Source organism: Paramisgurnus dabryanus, chromosome 21 (genome assembly GCF_030506205.2).
Source record: "Paramisgurnus dabryanus chromosome 21, PD_genome_1.1, whole genome shotgun sequence".
Classification (NCBI taxonomy): domain Eukaryota; kingdom Metazoa; phylum Chordata; class Actinopteri; order Cypriniformes; family Cobitidae; genus Paramisgurnus; species Paramisgurnus dabryanus.
Window position 1 is genome coordinate 20,514,772 of NC_133357.1, and position 25,735 is coordinate 20,540,506.

The 25,735-nt window shown below is 36.9% G+C and overlaps 1 protein-coding gene and 1 long non-coding RNA gene across 2 annotated transcripts in view; both read left to right on the top strand.

Annotated features, from left to right (window-relative positions):
- xkr7b (XK, Kell blood group complex subunit-related family, member 7b) overlaps positions 1 to 25,468 on the top strand; it is a 75,804-nt gene extending 50,336 nt beyond the window's left edge. Inside the window, exons 2-3 of the mRNA XM_065249773.2 lie at positions 17,151 to 17,350; positions 23,675 to 25,468. Of these exons, the coding sequence (XP_065105845.1) occupies positions 17,151 to 17,350; positions 23,675 to 24,651 (1,177 nt within the window). The 3' untranslated portion in view covers positions 24,652 to 25,468. The remainder of the gene's footprint in view (positions 1 to 17,150; positions 17,351 to 23,674) is intronic.
- Positions 4,895 to 8,724, top strand: LOC135775741 (uncharacterized). The gene is made up of 5 exons (XR_010543926.2): positions 4,895 to 5,954; positions 6,542 to 6,601; positions 6,709 to 6,799; positions 6,899 to 6,978; positions 7,361 to 8,724. It is a non-coding gene; the product is annotated as an uncharacterized lncRNA (long non-coding RNA).
- Positions 25,469 to 25,735: the final 267 nt, after the last annotated feature.

Consider the following 25,735-nt stretch of genomic DNA (forward strand, 5'->3'; position numbering starts at 1 on the left):
AAGCGTACCTTTATCTATGCAGTTTGGCCGTATGTACACACGCGAACTATTGAAACCAAACTTTTATAAAAACTCCTGCCAGGGTGAAGATTTTTTTAAACTTTGCAGTTGCGTCGTTGTTGTGTAGCTTGTGAACCCAGAGATTTTGGCCTGTGCTGAGGGAAAAACTCTGCAATGGGTTCTGATTAACCAACATTGCTTTACGGTTAGGAATGTATACACGCTTCATAGCAGGTTTTTGTCATCCACCTGTTGGTTCTTGCGGTGCTGCATGAACTCGAACAAGCCTAATTACAGGCGTATTCATTTGTATGAGGGACAGGTGCACTGATTGCATCAGTAACTTAACAACTCTACTTCGTACGGTCTCTGTTAGTGTTTGCAATTGTTGAAATGTCAAATGAGAGGTCGGGGTAGCTGCTCAAAGATCTCGCCTTTGGAGAAGAAAATAATAAAAAAATATTAAATAAGTAAGATATCTCTAAGATATCATACCCCAGATTTACATTGCTAGCCCACCGCAACAGTTATGCACAATAATAATGAAAAATGCTGACCAATACGTCATTACATTACACATTTGATTTGCTTTCCCGTGGCGTTATGGGAAAACTGGGATAGAAGTGCCCATCAATGCTTGCTTCAGAATCTGGGTGTACTAAGTAGGGCATCCAAGGATTTCTCACCTACTTACCCCTCGTTCAGACAGCCAGCGACGTTATCGCTGTGTGTCGCTCGTCTCTTTCAATGAGGCGTTTTTAAATCTGCTTGTCATAAACAAATGAGTACCATCCACTCCAGTAACTGACGAGAGAATGATGACGTGAACTCCACTGCTTTGTTCTCATTGGTAGTCGCTCACGAAATTCGCTCGACATTTGCATAAAGTTAAACTTTTCTTAACTTTCTCGCGTCGCTGGACACGCCCATACACTTTCGCTCGTACCGCCGGAAGTCGCCCGGTTTTCATTGAAATGAGAATGAGATTGCGTCGCTCTGCTACTGCTGGTCGCTGTCTGTCTGAATGGAGCATTATATTATGCATACTGAGGATTCGAACATACTGCTCTGTCCACATACTGTTTCTCATACTATATTTTAGGTAAATACGCGGTTTCGGACGCTATTTACGGTAAGTATACGTACTTCTGAATCTCACAAGAAATAGTCTTGTAGTCTTGCCTACCCTTTTATGTATACTGAGGTTTCGGACATACTATTAATTTGCCTACTGCTGTTTGCCTACTATGTAGTATGGAAGTACGCGGTTTCAGACGCAGGCAGTCTTTATCGATTAATGATTGGGTCTTTTAATTGAAAGGCAGGACTTTAAAAGAGTCCCAAACCGACATCATCCCCACCCCTTTCCCATCAGACACACTTTTTTACACACACACCATTTTTCAACAACAAAGTTTTATCTTTTCAGTAGCAATGCGTCTCGCAGAAAATAGCAAAAAAGTTTGAACTTTTGATGTATGTATGGAATGGTAAAATGTAGGGCCACCTGGTGGACAAGTATAAAAATCAAAACTTGAAGGCCAGTAAACCAATATGACATCTTGAGATAAAGGTATGCATTAGTTTATGTTAAGATAAATGGGGGGGTCAAAAATGGTAGTTGTAATGATTTTCAATGGTTAGGCATTTTAAGCTAATTTAAAAACTGAAGACAAAATTATACAATTTTTCAAAAATGATTAACCTCTGGTAATTTTGGGCAATATTCAATCATTGCATTCAAGATGGTTTAAAAATAAAAATCAGAATGGCACAAAATGTCCCTAGGAACTCTTGAGCGTTAAGCAGGGGACACAACCTACAACCTAACGCTTTTTGGTTTTGGCTCAATCATTCAAAAATATTTGAGTTTGATTACTTATATTTTTAATGTTTAACTTAAAAAAATTAATTGTTTATTGATTAATAAATAATTTGTTTTTATAAGTTATGTCAACTTATCACAGGTTAAAATAGTAGGTAATATTGACTTAAAAGCAAGTTGTTTTAACTTCATGCTGCATTTTTTTTACAGTGTACAGTATGTTCTGTCACAGTACACGATTTCAGAGCAGGTTTGGTGTCATTCATACAGTTGTGCAGCTCTGTGCGTTTGTATAGATTTACTGCAGGAAGGCCTGGCAGATTTTTCTCCCCACTCTACCTTCTGTATAAACGATTTACTGCTGAAATTTATATATTAATGTATTCGAAGCTGGAGAAATTTCCTCTTGGGATATCACATCACTTCCTTCTCAATTCATTTCAAAACGATGCAATGCTCAAAGGATCCCAGAATGTTAAAAGCATGTTTACACACACACACACACACACACACACACACACACACACACACACACACACACACACACACACACACACACACACACACACACACACACACACACACACACACACACACACACACACACACACATTTAATGTCAGGTGGCGATTTTTCTGTGGAAAGTCAACATTTAGCAACAACAAACACTGACAACATCACATGGAAAAGAAACACTCACTTTTACTGAGCTATCTAAATAAACATACTGTAGATTTCTAACCAAAAAAGTAAAGTTTTTGCAAGTAAATCCACAAACACTGAATATTGACGTAGACTGGGTTTCATTTACAGCTTAAGTAGAGCAATACAGACAGTCACTCACCTGAGTTTAGTGTATAATCCATGGCTTAAACTGTCCTCTCTCCAGTCAAATTGGATAATTACCCTCATTTAGTTAAACCACATACAGCAGTCCACTTTTCCAACCGCTCGTTTTCTGTCTATCTCCAGCTCCTTTATGCCTTTATATCTCCCAATAAAAGGAATTGGAACGGTATAAGCGACCTTACAAGAAACCTTCCACTTAAGATTATAAAAAAGTTCAAACTGCTCAAAATACACCAAAGAGTCTTAAAATTGTATTTATGTAGACCATGAGAACCAACGTGTAGGACAATTTCATATTGGATCAATATAATACAAATACCCTTACGAAAATTAACCATGGTTTTACTACAGTTAAAACCAAAAAAACATGGTTACTGTAGTAAAACCATAGTAACTACAAAATAACCATGGTTTTGACAATCATGGTTTTCAAAAACCATAGATAAACCATAGTAAGTGTAGTAAAACCATGGTTTTGCTGATAGTAATCAATACACCAAAAAACCATGGTTACTACACTTTTACCACAATATAACCATGGTTAATTTTCGTAAGGGTTAATAAGCAGTACAACAACTACTACATATTATATGTACATATGTGACCATGCCTGTGAATGTTTAGGTTAAATCTCATAAACTAAGATTATAAGAATCAAAGTTTGATTTCAACCATTGATTTTAACCCTACTCAGTCAATAGTAATGATATCAAGGTCATTTTGACAGAGATTACATGCTGTAAATGCAGTATACTGTATATGCACCTTGACATTTTTTTCTTTTAGTTTTGTGATGAAATATGACTCTTGACAGGCTGTATGAAACTCATTATACAGTGCTCCTGTAGCACAGTTGTGCTAGCAACACTAATGTCATGGGTTCGATTCCTATGGAAAACATACTGACAAAAAACATCAGTAATGCACTGTCAACAGTAGCGTTCGGTGACTTCTCTTCCAAAGGGGCGCAAATTCAAAACATGTATTTAGCCGTCACGTGTGTGGCTCGTCTTGTCAACGTGTGTGTTCTGCGTGTCATGTAAACCTATGTGCATCATGCGTCATGTCAAAATATGTGCCTGCTGCACACGCATCGAAAGGGTTTATGATAAAATAGATGCCCACCACTGCATGAAAAGAGCTGTATACGGACAAATACGGAATGGGAAATCCCTGCTAAACTTTAGGTTTGCCAGATTTTTGAGGCAGAGTGCTTGGAAAGGTAATACACCAAAGTAAACCCGTGAAACATCCAGAAACCTTACGTTTGTGGATGTATGTAGGAACTGGTGGAAGTTTCCAGGAATCCTTACAGCTGGTTGTGAGGAGCGGTGGGTGTGAGGTGTGAACGGCTTTTTATATGTTAATGACCCACAGGTAGAGGTGTCTTCTTTGTTTTCAGAGCTGAGTGGGGTGGGGTGGGGGGTTAACCATGTCTCTTTAAGACAGCACATACAGTATTGTGGTACATAAGAACTGTGTTTTCTAAATATGTTTATTATTAATATAATTTAATTAGTCTATTTAAGAAACTAAGCATCATTCAAAATAACTAAAATTCAATGGACACAATTACAATTTTAATGTGTGAAAATTATGTCTCTGACTCAAGAGAAATGCAACAAATGTTATTTCAGAATATATATTTCCAACACTTTGAAAACATGTCTCCAACTGCCCTAGGTCAGAATATTGTGAACGTATCTCTCAATGCTGCATACATCGTTTAAAGGAAGCCGTTCAAATGACATCATGTAACTCATTTTTGCTAGCTAGGATGTTGATAAATTAGTCAGTGAAATGTAAAGCTGCTTATTTTTGCTGATGTCTCATGATTTGAAGTTCATTGTTTCTATTGTTATTATAATTCTACCCTAACATTTCATTAAATCTTTTAAAATAGAAACAAAAATATCAATAGACAGGTCCATAATCTAAAAGACAGTCTTTCACATGTGGATGCAAAACATGTTGGGTGAAACAGACTGACAAACTCGGGTAAACATATCTGCAGATACCTGTCAGCTACTGTACTTCTAGTCCAGAGGTGCCCAAAGTTGGCCCACAAAAGACCTTAAATTTTTTTATGTTTCATGCATACTTGAAGGTGTATAAAATGCATCACAAAACCTAATGAACTCGGGTATATAGGCTAAAAATGAAGAGGTTGCGGCAGTGGCACACAGAGAAAAGGATATTTAAAATTGATTGGCAAAACGATTTCTTTTTCCTACAAACAGCCTTGGAAAATAAAACTGCATTAGTTATGCATAAACAGAGTAGTGTTTGCTTATTTATTTTTTAAAATATTAGAAAATTATAAATTAGGGGTTATCAGGGCAACTTTAATTTTAATATAACACAACAACATTTACTTTTGGCCCACGGCCCTCAGTCAGGTTTGGCCCTTGTAAGGAAAATGTTCGGGCACCAATGAATGTTCAAGTCTATCTGAGGAGGTAACTTTTAGCATTTGATAATGCATGCTTGCACAAAGTCAGACCACATATTATAATGTTTGTCTTCAATCAATCAATTTAAACAAAAGAGATGGGGACTTTATAATATAATAAGGGTCCATATATCACAGTGAAAAAAGACATACATGTATTTTTACTTTAACATGAACTAATGCTGAGTTACAGCATATCCTAATAATAAACTATTGAAGAGTCATCATTAACTACGACATGTTTTTCATTGTTAGTTAATGCAGTCATTTACAATAAATTAATTTGAGTTCATGTTGTAGTTAAGTAAGTTCAGTAAGTTACATGTCTTAACTCAGCATTAGTTTATATTTACTAATATTTAAGTAAGAATTAATTTAGGTATACGTTCAATGTTTCCAATGATGAGCAGTTAATCCACTAAACCCAGAGATAATTCCTGAGGCATGTTTAAAGAGTTTTGTATTTCATCAAGAAGGTGCTGCTGATTCACAAAGATTTTATATTTAAGAAAATCTGAGCATCATTCCAAATAACTGTTAACATGTTTGTCAACTAAACATGTTTTGTAAACGTAATAAACTTTATAAAAATATTTTTTATTTTTTATTAATAATCAAGTATAAAGAACAATGCATAGTGTGAAAACGCGGATTATAAAAAGTATATTAAAGAAAAGGACTACATTTCCCAGAATGCACCTGCACCTACTCATCTGCCCCCACCCTTCAGGTGCGACTGCTCAACCTATGGGCTTGACGGGAAAATTCAAAATCGCGAACCGTTACTGCCTGGACTACTCCGTCTCTTGTTTGCTCATTAACAGTAAGGTAAGTTTGATTTAATTCATTTGTCTGCATCGCGCTGATCGGTTGCCTATTTGTTCATATTATGTTATTAACTATGATTCGTTTTTGTCTTTATACTAGAACTGTTTGAATTTAAACCACAAACAGTAAAACATTAAGGTTATACGTGGTACACAGCGGTAAACATGAGGTTAAAAAGACGCGAAGTAACATTCAAACCGGGCTGTTAAAAGATTCAATTCGATGTTTAAATTTTTAAAAACAAAACTTTAAAGAAGCCAAGATGAGACGTTATTTGCTTAAAACAAACAAAACAACAGTAACTCGTGTGTTTGAAATGTTAGCAGCTAGCAAGTGTCTCTCTGCTATTTTAAATGGTACTGACGATCTTTTGTTGTTTTAAAAGCTCATTCAGTTCTGGTAGATGCTGCTTATTTTTCAAGACTGTTTTAATAGCTTTATATTGATTTGTAACAAAGCCAGCTTCACTTTAAGAGAACCTAGATGCTAATTGTAAAGAAGCTTGGAGTCATAATATATTTAAACGTTATATGTTTGCTGTTCTTCATCTTTTTAAATATGACGTCTATACATGTTTGTGTTTACAGAGGTCATGTACACTGTGGTCAACTTTGTGGACGATGAAGAGGTTTCTGGGTAGAGCTGATGTATGTTTAATCATTCAATGATTACATTAAATTAAAATCAAACATGTTAAATAGTAAACGGATGTATTGTGATATGTGATTTTGATTTTTAATTCTGTGTTTGCCAGAGAAATATAATGAAGTAACAGTGAAAGCTAAAACATCAGACTGATCCAGACACTGAAGAAATTGATATCACTGCAATCTGGCCAAAATGATGTAAGTTTAATAATTAAATTATTAAATTAAAAAGGTTAAATCGTAAATAGATGTGTTATGATGTATGTGATTCTATTTTTTTTATTCTGTTTTTGATAGACAACTATATTGAAGTAGCCTACTGTAATGAAGCTGCAGAACAACACAGAGACTCTGAGGACATCAACACAGAAAATGAAGTAAGAAGATGTATATTATGAAGTTCTTTGATCATATATTGTTGTATCTTTGTACAGTTTAATGCAGTGGTTCTTAACGTTATTCCTGGAGACCCACTGCTCTGCACATTTTGTATGTCTCCCTTATTTAACACACCTGATTCATATCATCAGCTCATTAGAAGGGATCTCCATGAACTGAACTACGTCTGTCAGATAAAAGAGATATACAAAACATGCAGGGCAGTGGGCCTCCAGGAATTACGTTAAGAACCACTGGTTTAATGTTAACTTTCTAAAATGTACAACTTTAATTCTATGTCATTTGATTTGTCGTGTGTGTGTATGTGTATGTGTATTAGTATTATGCCAAATACTTATATGTACTTTTATATTTCCAAAGGGCTCCAAAGAGATGTCTGTCCAGATGAGGGTGCATCAACGTTACCTTTGCTGACAAGTATATGCTTTACAATGTAAAACCTAACAGTTAACTTAACTCAAACCATTTAAGGAAATCGGTTGCCTTAACCCATTAAGTTTAAAAAAAAACATACATTTGAGTACTGTGAACTTAAGTCTTGTGCAATAATGCACAGTTATATTTAGTTAGTGTGAACTTAAATATAAGTGCATAACTGCATGTGACTCAATTTGTTTAAGTTCACAGTACTCAAATCTATGTGTTTTAAAACTTAAATGGTTTAATGCAACCGGTTTTCTTAAATGGTTTGAGTTTAGTTAACTTTTAGGTTTTACAGTGAGAAATTCTTGAATAATTCCAAGACAGAGCTCTGCAATTGTATCTACACTGCAAAAAAATCAGTTTCTAACTTAGGATTTTTATCTTGTTTTTAGTAGAAAAACTAAAAATTCTTAAATCAAGATGTATTTTCTTGATGAGCAAAATTACCTAAGAAAATGTCTAGTTTTTAGACAAAAATATACAATTTAAGTAAATTTGTGCCTAAACAAGCAAAAATATCTAACAATGGGGTGAGAAAATTGTGCTTGAATTAAGTTTTTAAGAAAAAAGAAAACTTAAGATTTTTTCTCACACCATTGGCAGATATTTTTGCTTGTTTTAAGCACAAATTCACTTAAATTGTGTGCATTTATTTATTTTGTCTAAAACTAGACTTATTTTCTTAGGTCATTTTGTTCATCAAGAAAAAGCATTTTATTTAAATAATATTTCTACTGAAAACGAGACAAAAATACTATGTAAGAAAGTCATTATTTAGCAGTGTAGGACTGATTTCTTGAACAACAACTATATTGATCTTGCTTTATTTTATTTAAATATTTACTACATTACAGTGGCAGGTGGTGACTTCTTTTTTTGTGAGCACTCGATGCAAAGTTTGTCACAACATGTATATAGCCAGTCATTTGTGTGGTTCAAAATATGTGTTCTGCGTGTATGTGCATCACGTGTTTTGACTAAACCCGTGATGCACATGGTTTACATGAAGCAACAAACACATTTTAAAAACACAAGCAATACACATGACACTCCGAACACTTATTTTGAATTTGCACCCCTCGGATGAGCAGTCACGAGCCGCCACTGCTACATTACATTGTACTGCTTTGAATGTAATTTTTATTGTTGCTTTTATTTTGTTTTATTTTACTCTAATATTGCTTTCTCTGTCTGTATATTTATGAGTTTAAATAGTATTGTTTATGTATGCAACTTTTAATATTTGTGTATAATATTATTTTGTGATTGTGACAATTGTGAATTGTTCAGTTTTTTATTAAATAAACATTTCAAAGTCAATTCAAGTTTTTTATTTTACATAAGGGTTTTGGGGTGTATCTGAATATAAATATGAATATATATATATATATATATAGTGGGGGGGGTTTTAGTCTATCTGCATAGCAGGCAAATAACCAATCAAGTCACTAAGCTATGAGGGCTTGGGTTGGGCTTAATACAAAGTGTAACCAATCAAATGATCTCAACTGGAAAGTTTCAAAGTTGTGTCCCAATAGTTGTCAGAGTTTTGGGAGGGGGTTTTAAAAGCAACCAATCAGTGTTGAGATTAAACACCAATGGAGACACTAGAATTGTGCAAAGGTGTGAAATCCCAGTACCTCTGCAGGTGTGAAAATGTCCCCTGACAAAATCTTCAATGGGATTATTTGCCATGGCAACAAATGGCTGCATGTACCACAGGAATATCCCATCAGCAAGATACATCCGAATTGGTATCATTACGGGAGTTTCCTAACTTGGTGGAATTAGAAGTTTACCCTCAGTGGAACTAGTAGATACATCCGAAAATCAGTGGTGTTTACAGGAGTTTCCTAGTACGGATACACCTCTTTTCATGCAGTGCACGGTCACAAAATACTTGCAAGACGCTAACTTAATACTAAACTCTGATTACGCAAGTATCTTGCAAACGTGAGTGTCTCTTTTATCATAAACCCCTTTGAAGCGTCCACAGCAGGCACATATTTTGAAGTGACGCGTGATGCACATAGGTTCACATGAAGCACCGAACACATATTTTGACATGACGAGACACACATGACGGCCAAATACATGTTTTGAAGGGCTTCGAATTGCGCGCCTTCAAAAAAGAAGTCCCTGGTCACCACTGACTGTGAATAAAGTGTCTGCTAAATGTGTAAATGTAAATTTTACCTGTAGAAAGCAAGAACTGAATGTAAAATGGGGTTTGTTTCTCATGCCAATCCGTGGCAGACTGCAACATCAGTACGTTCACAGGACGTAAGGAAATGAAGTAAACGAATGATTGAAGGCCTAAAATAAATCAAATGCCATTCCACTCCTTTCAAAACGAGCCATATGCTAATGCCAAGCCAGAAATGAAGTTCTCTGAGACTCTGTGATTTGCATTGCAAAGCAATGAGCACCGTGACTAAGATCTCCTGTCTATCAGCCTATTCCCACATTGGTCCTCCAGCATCCCAACAGCCCCTGGGGCAAAGCTGCTGTAATTAGTGTGATTAATGCTCATATAGAGTTCGAATGAGACCTAGAAACCTGTCCCAACCAGGACATGTACGCATACACACACACACACACATACATATTAATACCCAAAAGGAGTTTGCCATACCAAGGTGGGCTCTTTATGTTTCAGACTGACAGAGCCGCTTTGAAAACAAGTACACTGTACAGAAAGGAAACTCATTACCTCAGTCAAATACAGCTAATTACTCAAAATGAGGCTTAAGAGTGCACAAAATACAGGAAGAGGAAGGATGCAGCTGGTGTACGTGGTCTCTCTCTCATATTCACAAACTTTGTCGCACATACATTCACACATACTGTACATAAAACATCTGCTGGTGCATTAAAACTCCGACTCAAAGGGTTTGATGAGATATTCAATGAAATTATGATTGCTTTGAAATAAGGAATTAGCTCAATTCTACCATAAATGTTGATTATACTTTGATAAAACTGATTAAAATACTTAAAGGAATAGTTCTGAACATCATCTCATAATTTACTCAATCGCCATCACTTATGCCTGCACAGATGTATAGGACTTCCTTTCTTCAGCTCAGCAAAAGCCATTTCTTATACAAAAAAATTTCATTATGTATATTTTCTTATAGGGGGTCAACAGGGTGAAGCTCCTAATAGCACAACCATCTATCATTAAAGCACTAAATGTCTTCTAAATCTAAATGATCTGTTTAATATTAATAATTTTAGCTTATTTTGCAATCAGTTTATTACATATAACGAATAGATCGATAACTTGCATCATCTTTTACTTTGGGATTTGTATTTTTTGCATTAACATGTACTAATACACACTTACACACCAAAGGAAATGTAAAAACGTGAATCAGATTATAGGTGCTCTTTAAGATTATTTTATAGTATATTTTAGTAATTTTCCTTGGGGGACTGAATATGCAAGCCATAAACGGTAATCATAAACGTTAATCTTAAAAAGGATTGAGAGCTTTTATTGGAAAGTAAAAATCGCATGCTTTCCTCCAGTCTAATTGAAACGTGGAACAATCTTTACCCGGACCCCGTCCACCTGGTATTTGAGATTAGCGTTTTTGATTAAAGATTATGAGGCACATTAATTTTTTTTAAATAATAAAGCTCACAGATAAGTGAGCTTTAAAAAGAAATATATATATTCCAAAACAAATTACAGTTGGGTTTTTTTTATTTTCATGGCAACTTTAAATAGCCTATATTGGAGGTTGCTTTGAATAAAAGCATCTGCAAAATACATAAACATACATGCAGAATAATTTAGTGAAATAGACAATTAAAATAATAATAAATTACATTTTCAAAAAACGAACACCCGACCTGTCAAATGTCTTAAATAATTAAATTACAATTTAAAATATTTAAGATATTCTCACAAATATCAATTTTGTTAAGCCTTTTATTGTAGACCATGTTACAGTATATAATGCTCTTAAAGAGAAAACAACCTTTTTATTAAAGAAGGAGCTAAAAGTGCATTGATGTGTACTCCAACACAATGACAATTCCTACTTAATTAGACTAAATTTGTACATTTTTGTATGATTTGCTTTTGCCCCGTGTGTCAAGAATCACATGAGACTGAACCCAGGCATTCCTGCATTAACCCTTAGCATTCCTGAAAATGGTAAAAAAACACCTAAAAATGACACTTATTGTACCTGCTGTGATTGGATTGTATCCTAAAGAATCCCAGCTTTCCAAAGATTTGTGATATGTTTAGCTTTTTTGCCAAATAATGCAGCGTTCCTCCCACAGTGTATATGTTGAAACTTTAAGGGGTTAATCACAAAACTTTATTCTAAAAACACCAATGGGGTGCAAAACAACAGATACTTTACAGAAAAATATGAGAGAGCAAGATACAAGACATAACTTTTCACAAAACAAAACTGCACAGGCATTAAATAAGGGAGCACATGATGAGGGCATCAGGTGAGGGGCAAGAAACAATCACAAGATAATTCAATCAAGTAACGGGTTGTCCTGACACAACACTGGAGAGAACACCAAAAATGGGCAATGGGCTTTCACACAAAACATGGGACTGTCATGATCCTGACCAACTTAAAAAGGTTATCTGGTTGCCGTACAATTTTGAGTAAAAATTTAATGTAAAAATATCAGTTAACTAAAATTGTTGGGTCAACTAATATTTTAAGTTGAATTAACTCATAATTAACTTACTTTTTTATGTTGAACCAACTTATTTTTACAGTGTAAACAAAAGAGGCAGTATATTGACCCTGTGATGCATACAGGTGGGGTAAGGGGTCTGGTGTCTTATTTCTAATAATCATACATTTTTGTATATTTACTGTACTTTGTATAAATTAATATGAATTAGCCAACTCATAATAAAAAGTACAAATTCGTGTGAGATCAGGATGCTGTACTCATTTTACCCTCTCATATCCCCCGTCTATTTGTATTGATCACCAGATCAATTTCACAAAGGTCATCAATGGTTCAGATTTTAGAAGAACATCTGGTTGTAGACACAGTAAGTGTCATTGCCTCAAGAGTCCAGCACTACACATCACACACACACATGTTTGTTGTGTCGGTTTGTGGGGATGCAGTGTTGAATATTGATAGTGTGGTTTCAGACAAGTGGTTCAGAAGGTAGAGAGACATGGTACAGATACTTTGCCTTTAGCACTTCCTTCACATGAAGTACTTCATATGACGCTGAAGAGCAAAACACAATGATGAGAAAGAAAAAGAGATGAAAAGAAAGAAAAAACTATCCATCTTGAGTTCTTTTTTCAAATATACAATGCTCAGTGTGGGTAATATGTGTTATAAAGACGTACAGTTACATACTGTAGGAGTGTTTTTGTGCTGTTTCAAGGTAAAGTGGACCTTTTTTCTCAGCTAAAGGGAGCTATAAAAAATATTGAATAATAATTTTTTCTTCTTTCTGTTATTGGCTGAACAAACACATAGTCTGCACCCAAATGTGGTTAAGCCAGTTTTGCTATGTCAGGTCACCCTGTGCCGGACAAATGAACTTGAGCAATGTTCAGATAGTGGCACATAGCCACAGTATTTACGCTTTGCAGACGATTTAACATACAGTTTACTTATCTAGTTGTCTCTGCATATTAATCTGGTATACAAAACTAGTGAAGAGCCAGTGGTCCACTTTTATTGCTATTAAGCACTATTTGTGTATTGTTTTGCCTTTTGGCCAAAATATTTGTCTATAAATAAATAACTTGAAAGTTTGTTGTTTTACCATACACCTCATGTTTTGGGGGTTAAATGTAGCCTGAGGGGCCATTAAAAGCATGTGATCAAACAATATATCAAAGAACCAGGTGGGGTTTGGCGGACCCCAGATAATGACCCCCACTCCAGTCTCTGGTGACCCTCCAGCGCTCTCCTAAACATCTTCAAGCTTGTTCACAACCTGCCAGCCCAGTTTTATGTACTCTAATATTTCTACCCAATTGTTTGGCGTGTCTGCTAATAGCCGACGACACTCGATAATAATGCAGTTTATGTGGTGCGAGTTAAACAGTGTGTTGACTGTAAGCGTGTTAGACAACAATTCTCCTTGACGCTCTCAATGGGTTACAAAGGTGCTAATTACTGCTGAGGAAAAAATAAGGCTCATGTACAGCCACTCTCAATTTATCTTGATTCTCTCTCTGTCTTTCTGTATACGAGGGATTTGGTGTTTTCCTTTAGGTCCTGTGTATTAAGTAATTAGAGTTCATTATGCCAAAATCAATGCGAAATGTAATTAAACCGCTTCGTACAGTAAAGATCGGCTGCTACAGCTTCTTCTCTCCATTCATCTGCGGTGTATTTCACCCCTATCTGTCCTTATATCAGCAGCTCAGTGACAGTTCAACTTTATCAGCCTCAAAAACCCATTTGGCCGTGACATAGATGGGTCAAGAATCTATTTTTTCTACATCTATGGCGCTTGTCTCATTTCTCTTGCATTACGTTACCGCGGGCCTCTCCTGAGCATTGGAGACCTCAAGATTAATTCGCTCTTTTGATAATGGATGTTCTGGAGAGCACATACTGGCTAAATGCCCGTTCGCGATAGCACATAAACAACCGTACACACAGACACGCGCAAATTGTAGCACATTGTTTTGCCTTTTACTTAGCTTTCATCTCTGCCCCCCTTGGTTTTTTTTTTCTCATGCAGATACAAAAATATTCACATTCACTTGGCAATGGATCATATCAGAATCTTCCACAGCGCCATGCAGGCACAGTTCCCTTGAAACCTTTAGCCTATCAGAGAGGACCATGAAATACAATCTTCGCCCCTCACCACCTATCAGAGTTAAGCATGAAAAATCCCTCCGGTTGCAGGCTAAAAGTGTAGAGCTTGGGATAAAATGCTCTTCTGCAGCCTTTAGATAATGCAGCTGGCCCGAAGCTGGCTAGAGCCTGGACGAGAGACACCGTTTGAATGAAAACAAAAAAGACATTGAACAGAATATGAGATTATTCAATTTGCACTTAAGAATTCAAATAAGAAAGAAAAAGAAAGAATCAATGAATGAATCAATAAAAGTATAAAATAAAGAAAGAAAGAAAGACAGACAGACAGAAATAAAGAAAGAAAAACGTAAAATAAATAAATAGTGAACCACCCAATCAATAAATTAATCAATCAAACCAAAATCAATCAATAAAAATTTTTGTAAGAAAGACAGAAAAAGGAATAAATAGTGAGTGAATAAATTAATGAAAAATAAAAAAATGGGAATGAATGAATGGAGGGATGACAACAGAAAGAAAGAATAAATCAATAAAAGAAAAAAAGAAAGAAACACGGAAAATAAATGAATGAATGAACGAATTAATGACTGAATGAATGAATCAATCAATCAAATCAAAACCAAAATCAATCAATAAAGTAAGAAAGACAGAAAAAAGAAATAAATAGTGAATGAATAAATAAATGAATAAAAAAAGGAATGAGTGAATCAATAAAAAATTAAGTAAGAAAAACAGAAAAGAAATAAATAGTGATTTAATGAATGAATGGATGAAAAATTGTAAATGAATGTTTGAATGAATGAATGAACGAACAAATGAATGAAATACGAAAGATGGAAAAAAAAGAAAGAAATTGTGAATGAATGTTTGAATGAATGAATTAATTAATTCATTCATTAATGGATTTATGGATGGGTGAAAAAGTAAATTAAATGAATCAATAAAGGAAATAAAGTAAGAAAGGCAGAAAATAAATAATGAATTAATGAATGAATCAATCAAGAAATAAAGTAACAAAGACAGAAAAAATGAATGAATGAAAAATGAAAGACAGAAATAAAAAACTAATGAATGAATGGTTGAATGAATTAATGAATGAAAAATAAATAATTTGTGAATGAATGAATGAAAAAAGAAAGAATAAATCAATCAATCAAAGAAAGAAAGAAAGTAATGAATGAACGAACAAGTGAATAAAATAGGAAAGACAGAAAGAAAAAATAAAGAAATTGTGAGTGAATGTTTGAATGACTTAATTAATGGATGGATGAAGACGTTAAAGTAAAAAAAAGGAATCAATTAAAGGAAAAAGTAAGAAAGACAGAAAATAAATAAAGTAATGAATCAATCAATCAATCAATCAATCAATCAAGAAACAAAAGTAAGAAAGACAGGAAAAAACGAATTAATGAAAAACGAAAGACAGAAATAAAAAACTAATGAATGAATGTTTGAATGAATGAAAGATAAATAATAAGGGAATGAATGAAAAAAAAAGAATGAGTCAATCAATAAAGTAAAGAAACATAGAAAAGGAATGAATATATGAATGAATGAGTGAATGAACGAACAAATGAATGAAATAGGAAAGGCAGAAAGAAAAAATAAAGAAATTGTGAGTGAATGTTTGAATGAATGAATTAATGGATGGATTAATGGATGGTTGAACAAGTCAAATAAGGTAAATAAATGAATCAATAAAGGAAATAAAGTAAGAATAAAAAAAATCAATCAATCAATCAATCAACCAACCATGAAATAAATTAAGAAAGACAGAAAAATAAATAAATTAATGAAAAACTAAAGACAGAAATAAAAAATAAATAAATAATAAATTAATAAATAGTGAATGAGTGAATGTTTGAATGAATAAATAAAAAAAGAAAGAAATTGTGATTTAATATTTGAATGGATGGATGGATGGATGAATGAGAGATAGTTGGTATAACTGGTAAAGCATTGTGTTACGTGCACAGTGCAAAAAGGTCATGGGTTTGAATCCAGGGATCACACATACTGATCAAATGTTTAGCTTACATGCACACACACACAAACACACACGCACGCACGCACGCACGCACGCACACACACACACACACACACACACAAGGTTCTGCCAAATGCATAAATGTACATTTAATTTTATACAAATATCAGTCAATCATTCTCGATGTTGAATACCTTCTCTCTGTGAGATTAGACAAATCTCTGAATGTGTGTATGGTATCAGGTTATGTCCTGTTCCTGTCCTGCCAAAAGCTGCTGACAGGTGAAAAGCTGTCAGTGCCACTCCACCGGTCTCAAATTGTGATGGGCATTCTGACAGACAGCCCAGCCAAAGCTTCTGATATTTAGTTACTAAACCTCTTTCGTTCAGTCAGCATTTAAACAGGTTTAAAATTTCTCCACAATTATTAAATATTTATTGTTTTTAATAGACATTTTATTAGTCTGCCAAACAGAGTGAATACAATCTTCTCAAAAATGCCACCATGCAAATGTAACATTTGCCCTTCAATGAAGTTCGATGATCTAATGAATGAACAAACGTTTGTTCATTCAAACCTGTCGATCACTACACAATGCATACCACCTCTCAACATCTCTTGCACAAATCTATACCAAAATGTAACTAACTATCAAAAAGTTAAGGTTTAGTCTTTTTAGGCCTATAGTGGGAACTTTCCATTACAGAGAACATTATAGAGATCAATTCCTTATTTACCTCAAGATCAAGTGAACTTATTTAGGTTTAAATAATGATAATTTCTGCACTGTAATCCAACTGGTGTATTTTTAAAGGTGAAGTGTTGACATCCAACGAAAATTGCACACTTTACTCAAAATAATAGATAGTCAGCTAAAGTATACACCTCTAATGTAAGGTTCCCTGAACCTAAAGGACCTTTGATCTCTCCCTCTGTTTTTTTAGGTATGTCCACACCTTGTATCTCGGAGTGCAGAGTCGTTGGCATGCTGGCCCCGGTCAGCGTCACTTCTACTGGCGGCTGATGTTCGAGAGCGCTGACATCAACATGTTGCGGCTGCTGGAGGCTTTCCTGAAGAGCGCTCCTCAACTCGTTCTTCAGCTTAGCATCATGATCCACAGCAACCACATACTGCCACTGCAGGGTAACACTCGCATACACACACACACGTTTCTCTGAGATGCTTTTAGTTGAGAGAGAGAAAGAGAGAGAGAGAGAGAGAGAGAGAGAGAGAGCAGAACACTTGTCTGAATGTGTCTTGATCGCCATGACTTATTCATATGGAGCTCATGTGAAGAGGTTTGCATGTGATGAATAAAACAAAACATTTTACAATCGCTCTGTGTGAAATCATATGACATGAAGCTGGAGTAACAGGAATGGACAGAAAAAAGAGAGATGATATGGTCTCTCTAATGCTGCGTTCAGACCAGCCACAGTAGAGGCATCAACCGCGAGTGATTTCAATGTTAAGTCAATGTAAAGACGTTGATCGCGTCTGGAGGGCTCGCTGCATGAATGAGGCATTAAGCTCAAATTGAGGTGAATCGCTCGTGTTTTCGTAGCAAATGCGCCACCCATATCGCGTCATTTGCATCGACCCACGCGAGGACCGTCTGATTGTGTCTTTGCATTGACTTTGTATGTAATCGACTCATGCATATCGTTGAACTTGCATCTGGTGTGAACCCACAGTTAATGTGAGGTGTTATTCAAATTAGGGCTGGGAAAAAAATCGATTTGATTTTAAAATCGAGTTGGCAGGTCAAATCGATTCATATTTTTAAAAAATCGATTTTTTTAGATTTTTTTCCTCCCCCTCTGCAGTATAGAGCAGTACATACAGTGTTTCCCAAACATAGGCTCTACTGGGCATTCCGCCCAGGTAAAATGGACCCGCCCAGGAAAAAAAATCACTTTACGAATTTCCGTATTTTCTGAACTCGACTGGATGACCCGTGTTTTGTTGAGAGAGCCCGTGAAGATGCACGCGTCATAAACTCATTATCCAGCGCATCATAAACTCATCATCCAGCGCGGCAAACTGGATCAACTGCAGCACATACAGTACTGAGGTAACTGAGCAGCCAGGGAACTACACTGCGACCAAAATTGTCGCATATGCTTATGTGCATATGTGATTATAGCATCCAAGTTGGCTTCATTTTGCGTGCAAGCACTTTGTGTCTCTCCCGTTGAGTGTCCGTTCAAGTGCTCTTCGTTTCTCAATGAATTGGGTGCGACGCGAAGCAAGCTCAGTGTCACATTGTATCCTTTATGTTTCTGAACTTGAGCAGAGTTTTACCATTAGAGGTCTTTCTTCCCTGAGAGGACCCGTACGGTTCCGGGTTTATATTAGAAATGGTCAGTCTGGTCCGGGTCGGTCCTAGTTTATTACTTTGAGTCCCAAGTATGATTAATATTGTGTGTAAAACCCGATTCGACCGGAGAACTGCCGTGAGCGCTACCTAAAGCTCGAGTGAAGTTTCAGCGTGCCTCCGGTTTCTATGGTGATGACAACTGGGTCTGGCTCTTGTTGCGCCCACGCGCTGCATTTTCTTTAATCCATTTTTTTATAATCTAATCTATACTATTAATAGACCATATCTTTTCTAAAATCTAAAAAGTTTGCACAGAGATTGTAGCAAAAAGCAGTGCTAATGTCAAGCCCATTGCACTGAACGAGCAAAGCTAAAGCTGACTCAGGATATAAAAAAACGCTAAGCTGTAATGTAAAGTCTGTCATCAGGACAGCAAGTAAACTTTTAAATCTGAAATAATGAGTGGATTAAGCTTTTTTAATCGGCAAAAGAGAAATAGAAAGCAGAAGCAGTAAAAGTGCCTATCTCTAGAAATTATTACCATTATAACATCAGTCACATTTATAATCTATAGACCTGCACTGTCTTTTAATATACTGTACATAAGATTGTATATATTGAGTTTGATAAAAGGGGTCGTCAAATTGCTTCATATACCAGTGCAAAAACAGAAAGTGTTTTCGTGGTGCTTTGACAAACAGTGTCAGCTTTGTTCATGACAAAGAAAGTTTGGGGTGGTTAGATTAATGAACTATAATGTGAAATTAATATTAATGTTCAATAATTCAAAGTATTGTGTTGTGTCACACATTATTAGTTCTGTGTCACATGTAAAGTAGACCATTTTTTGTCGGTGGATTATAATGATTGCCCTTTTCACCAGCTACCACCACAAGTAAATTTCAGATCTGTGGGAAACACTGACATACATTTTGCATTCGCCAATCTTCATTCCTTCCCAATTTTTTGTTGATGCATTTTAATTAAATATAATAAATATATATTTTAAATATATATACAGTTTGCAATTATTTTGTTTTAAATGGGGTCGGGGAAAAAAAATCGATTCGAATCGTAAATCGAGTTTTTTATAAAAAAATCTCAGATTTTTTTATGGGGACGAATCGCCCAGCCCTAATTCAAATGAAATATTGTATAAGCTGGCCTAAATAATTTCGAAATTACTTACATTTACAGCTTTTCTTTGACCTGGGAAATTTTGTAAACATAAAATAGATCATAACTTTACATTAGAATAAAAAGACCCAGAGAAGGGCTTCCTCTTTCAGAAGTCCATTACACAATATGAAGCGAGAAAGAGAACGGTACTCCAGAGATGATGATGATGATGAGAGACTCAGTCAGCAGAAAAACAAAGAGGAAATGAATAGAAGAAGAAGAAGAAGAGAGGGAGAGAGAGAGCCCTGCTCAGTGATGTTCTGATTAATTCTGGTTCATAGGTTTAGGTTACCAAGCACAACACAGAAAACCTTTCTTCTAGGGATGCACCGATAGGATTTTTTTGGGCCGATACTGATACAGATTTAAACAGACAACTTCTGGCCGATACCGATATTAAACACTTGTATACACTACTATACAGCTGGTCTATAAGCTAGTTTATTTCTGCATCAAATTATTTTTACTGAACATGGATTGGATCTGGTTAACATTCAACTGACCAACATAATAAGAGAGGCACAAATTAAGCTAAAACAAATAAAATAAGACAGCATGACAACCTTAAAAGGTGGTTTTTGCTATTCAGCATTTATTTTATTAACAACATTAACTCATTTTTTACATATAATGGATTTCAAATAATTTTAAAAACATTAACTTAACATAACATATTTTAAAGTTTTTAACATTTGCAATTAAAATAAAAGTTTAAAATAAACAAAAAGTGTTACAGCATTAAACAACTAAACAATAAAATCAATCACATCATTGTGTGCCCCCTTAAAAAAAACTGGTGCATGACACCCCTGTTTGGCTGAATTAAAATACAGTATGTGACAGTTCAGAGCATAAACAATCTAAAGTGCTGACACTAGTCTGAACGCAATGTAACGTGATGACATCACATATATGCTAATTATATAGCATGACGTAATCTAGACTTTGCAAGCTGGCTTTAGCTCCTTTCCATTGAAAGTATTTGGCAACACTGATCGTAGCGAGGCATTGCTGTACGCCAGGTTGTGGCAGTCTGGTGCATCCTTCACAGTTTATCACTCAAAGCCGGCCTGCAAGATATGGAACTGCGCCATGCAAATTAAGTTCTGGCCTAATTTTGTGGGCGTGCCTGTACGTTACTGAATTTGCATAATTCCTTTATTGAACCAATTGCAAAAACAATACAGATAGCGAGCACATGCACATAAATAACCCTATCAGGGGGTGCATTTTATTCTTGCTGAATTCTTCCCAGTGCTTTTTGGGGTTTTGCAAGTCTATGTTTATGCATCATGCATGCATGCATATACTCTGCTTTCCTTCATAATCTCTCTCTTTCTCTCTGGCAGCATGGGACTTTAACTTGCCTTATCCGTTTCTCTTTAAACTGCATTCTAATCTAAGGCGGTCTTTGTGGCAGTGGGCTTGCGCTGTATACGATGTTTGATTTAATTAAGATTGCCAGCGCTTTGCTCCGTAAAAGCCTTAGAAAAACAGGCTGGGAGAAAACGGAGAGAGTAGCGGGCAGGCTGGAAGCGTAGCGGGAAAACACAGACTAATGCTTTTGGATCTGCTAATTAAGACCTCGCTTAATCTGGATCTGCACCAAATGAGCCGTTTGAAAAGACGAGAGAGACGGAGAGCATATGAAGATGAAGCGAAATATGCAAAAGAGACTAGATAAGACTCTCGCCAGAAAATGAGTAACCACTCAACAAACATCAGGGGTCAAGTCTGTGCTAAGGGAAATTTGGAATGTGATATGTGCCATGTGGGCCTGAAGCGGAAAATAATAGTAAGTCTCACATTATTTATGCCAGTATCGACCTTTGGATAGGAATTTCTCCAATCCGGATCTGACCGCATAGCCTCAGGTGACCTGGTGTAAGCCCAACCGGAGGCTGGAAAGGGATGTTTAAAATGTGTGGATTGTGACAGTGATGGGAATCAAGCGGCAGAACCAAAGATAAACAGACATGAAGTGGGAAGCGTTAAAGAGTTGATCCCATGATAGCATCAGCCGTCTGTAAAAGTCTCTAGAGATAACTTCATATCTCTCAATCGCACGAGAACATGCACACACTCACTCACACATCTCTTCTTCACCTTTTTCGCACAACCTCACGCTCTAGGGTACACGCAAACACAACATGAAACGCCTGTCTGTTTACCCCTCAACGAATCAAATATCTCTCTTTCTCTTTCTCTGGAGAGACATTTCTCTCAGGCAGTTTGGTAACAAGCCCAGCGATTTGTCGTCTCAGCAGGTGCTTTTGCCTTTATAAAATACAACTAGAAATCTTAAAACAAAAGCAACAAATGTGGCATATCTTTGAACGTTCGTTGCATTTCAATGCTATCAATCTTTCCTCGACTCTCTGCCAGCTCATGTCACTTCTTGTTTTATAAAAGCGTGTGCTGTGATCGTTTCGCATCTTTGAATCTTCTGTATCTTTCCTTTCAAAACGTGTCGACCGTGACGCAAAGTATTTTCACACATTCATACGTTTTGAGTCGAGAGAGGCAAGAGACATCATTTATGGCTTGAATTATTAATTTCTCGAAAGTTAATTATTCAGTCGCATGTCATTAGCAATGAATCACATCAGATCTAATGAAATATTGAAGGGTGAAAGTCTGGGAATGTGGAACTGTAGTCGTTTTTAATGACTTTAATTAAGTTTTATATTTAGCATTTCCTCTTTTCAGGCTTTTTTTGGGCCATGTTTGCGTTTATTTAACAGTATTTAGGAAGACAACAAGAAAGTATATGGTGAAGAGAGGGGTATGGGATCGGCAAAGGACTTCGGACAGGATTCGAACTTGAGTTGCCGGAAGTGCGTCTGCACCAGTGATGTGCGAGTTGATCCAAAATGAGCGGGTAACCCGCAGTTATGAGTCATTCAAAAATATTTGTAATTATATTTGGGTCGGGGTCGGTCAGGTCGTTTAAATAAAGATGCCAAATAATTATTTTAGACAATTACTACTTTTAAAAACTGCAGGCCAGGAAGTGGGTCGGGTAAATTTTTTCCGTCCGAGTTGAAAACGTCGGTCGGGTGCGGGTTGTTTATACATTGACCTGCGCATCACTGGTCTGCACTATATGTCGGAGCACTGTCCACTACACCATTGGCTCTCAACCTTTTCGGGCTGTTTAAAAGGGTACAGAGCGAGAGACATGACAGTTCTTGACTCAGACCGTTATAATAAACTGCATTCACACAGCACTTTGATCCCAGAGAGCCGTATGTGTGAATACAAACACGTCCCGTAAATGTTTTGGGATCGCTTCCATATCAGGGACCTTGTAACATTGCCGTAATGTTTAGGGAAAGCATCGTTTGTGAACAAAGACAGAAACAATGCCGTAAGGGCCGTGTCATAGTGTGGAGTTATCGCAACAAGAAGTGATGGTTCAGCTCTTTGACATCGGGACTTAAATGCAGATTAATATTCATGACGAGAAATGTCTGCAAACTGGACTGAAGCAGAGATCAGGAAGCTTGTCACTATCCTCGCTGAAGCCGAGATCTTTCGCCAGCATTGAACAGCACGTCATGTGCTTCTTTACGATCTTATCATAAGCAAAGCGCGTGATTTCTCTAAACAGATAATAACATCAGACTCTGCGGAAAAAACCTACCAAGTGCAGGATTTTAAATACGTCAGGTGTCTATACGGGATCTTTCCGATTCCAGAAAATCACTGGCAGTGTGATCGAACCAAACTCAAACGATCCTGGACAAATCACGGACGCATTTTCTGTGTATTTTCCGTATTCTCTGTGTGAAAGGGTCTATTCAAGATTCGTAATAACCAACCATCATAAATAGAAACAGTGTGATTTAATGGCAGTGTTCTTTCAGTGAGTCTTATGAGCAATGTTGAAGAGACTTTTTCACAACACTGTAGTATATGTCTGGCCTTATGATGTATTACTTAAGCTCTTCTCTCTGTTTTTGTAGGTCTCTCTGCATCAGCCTCCTTGGTTTCTCTTGCCTGGATGATCGCTTCATATCAGAAGATTCTGCGTGACTCTCGTGACGATAAGCTCCCCATGTCCTACAAGGCCGTGATTGTCCAGATGCTCTGGCACCTCTTCACCATCGGTGCTCGGACCATCGCCTTCGCCCTCTTCGCCTCTGTCTTCCAGCTCTACTTCGGGATCTTCATCGTGGCCCACTGGTGTGCCATGACCTTCTGGATCATCCAGGGTGAGACCGACTTCTGCATGTCCAAGTGGGAGGAGATCATCTACAACATGGTGGTGGGCATCATCTACATCTTCTGCTGGTTCAACGTGAAGGAAGGCCGCGCCCGATTCCGGTTGGGCGTGTACTACTGCGTGACCTTGATTGAGAATGTCGCACTCACCGCCGCTTGGTACATCCACAGGGGACCTCACACCTCGGACTTCTACTCCCTGATTATTGTGTGTGTTGTTGTGTGTAGCTATGCGTTAGGAACGTTCTTTATGTTTGTGTATTATTGTTTGCTCCACCCAGATGGTCCCATCCTGGGCACTCAGTGGAGCTGCGTGGAGGAGGGAATGGGGGTTATCGGACTGGGTGGCATTGGGGATTTGGGGACACCCCTGCCTCAGCCAGATGTAGTTACCAGCCCACCCAGAACGCTTCAAAGGACTACTGGTGGGGATCGGGAGATAGGAGCCGGGGACAGAGACAGCTGCCAACCTGTGTTTCAGGTAAGGCCTCCCACCGTTCACCCAGCTCCTTCCCCACGTCCCCCAAGAACTGAGGGCCCCGTCATCCGCATCGACCTGCCAAGAAAAAGGTACCCGGCCTGGGACGCTCACTTTATCGATCGGAGGCTGAGGAAGACCATCCTGGTGCTAGAGAACACGTCTCCTGTGACGCCTCGCATCCAGTACCACACCTTCAGCGACCCCAAAGAAGTGACAGAGTATGAGACTACGGTGTAGTGTTGTTCATACCTCCCACCACCAGGGGGCTCCACCTTCCACGTGACATCTCTATGCAGAGGTGGGACTCGGCTGACAGACGACGCCGTGAGTTTACGTTGCGATCCCGATGGTCAGCATGGTGCTACACAGTGGGACGTCTGCACGTTCGGCATTGAAAATGCACAATTGCAAATGCACTGCAAGCATGATGGGAGTATGTGCCGTTTACATGAACAGACCTGCACAGAAAGGGATTTTTGGAGAGGGACTTGCCTTTCTACATACTGTATGCACTGAATGTTGGTAATGATTGCGGAAAGTAGACACGTGTAATGTAAAAAATATAGATGAACAGACCAATGAGCATTGCTCAGGACCGGCCTGAATACTGCATTGGTCGAAAAGTTTAATGTTTCAGTGATCTGAATACAGTACAAATCATGTATTATTTGCTTCTGTGAATGGTGAGGTTAGCGAGTTCAATCGATCATCCATTTCCTCGAAAAAGAGTACTTCAGTAATTATTGATCGACTGACTTATTTATTTATTTATTAGATTTATTTTTTATGACTCTGTGACCATGTCTTTGATATACTTCTAATTGAATATTCATATATAGATATTATCTTTTGTTATACTGTATGTATATAATAGAATGGTGCCAGTGTTTTGGTATGAATGTTTTTGGGTTGTCTGTGTGTCTGACTGGTTATGGGTCATGCTGTATTGTTTATCTGTTAAGATAAATGAAAAAAAGTCATATTATAAGACAAAAAGCTGTGATCAAATTGTAGTTGGAAAAAATGTTAAAAAATGACGACATGACAGCCTCGGAAAAAAGTAAATGACTAAATTTGTGTGTCTGTTTGGATTTTTATTGAAAACAAGGTGCTGGGAATCATCAGTTTGAATTGAATCCAAGTTTTTCGACAACACGAAAACCAAAATGATTGACAGATTGGATTTTAAACATGTGTGTGAGGTAAAGTCTCTTTTTGTTTGCACCCTCCGAGTCCCCAAACCCTTTAATATGTTTATATGCTCATTTGACTCATTATTTTCTTATTTATGCGATTGTTTTTTGGGGGCTTTGTGGTCTGG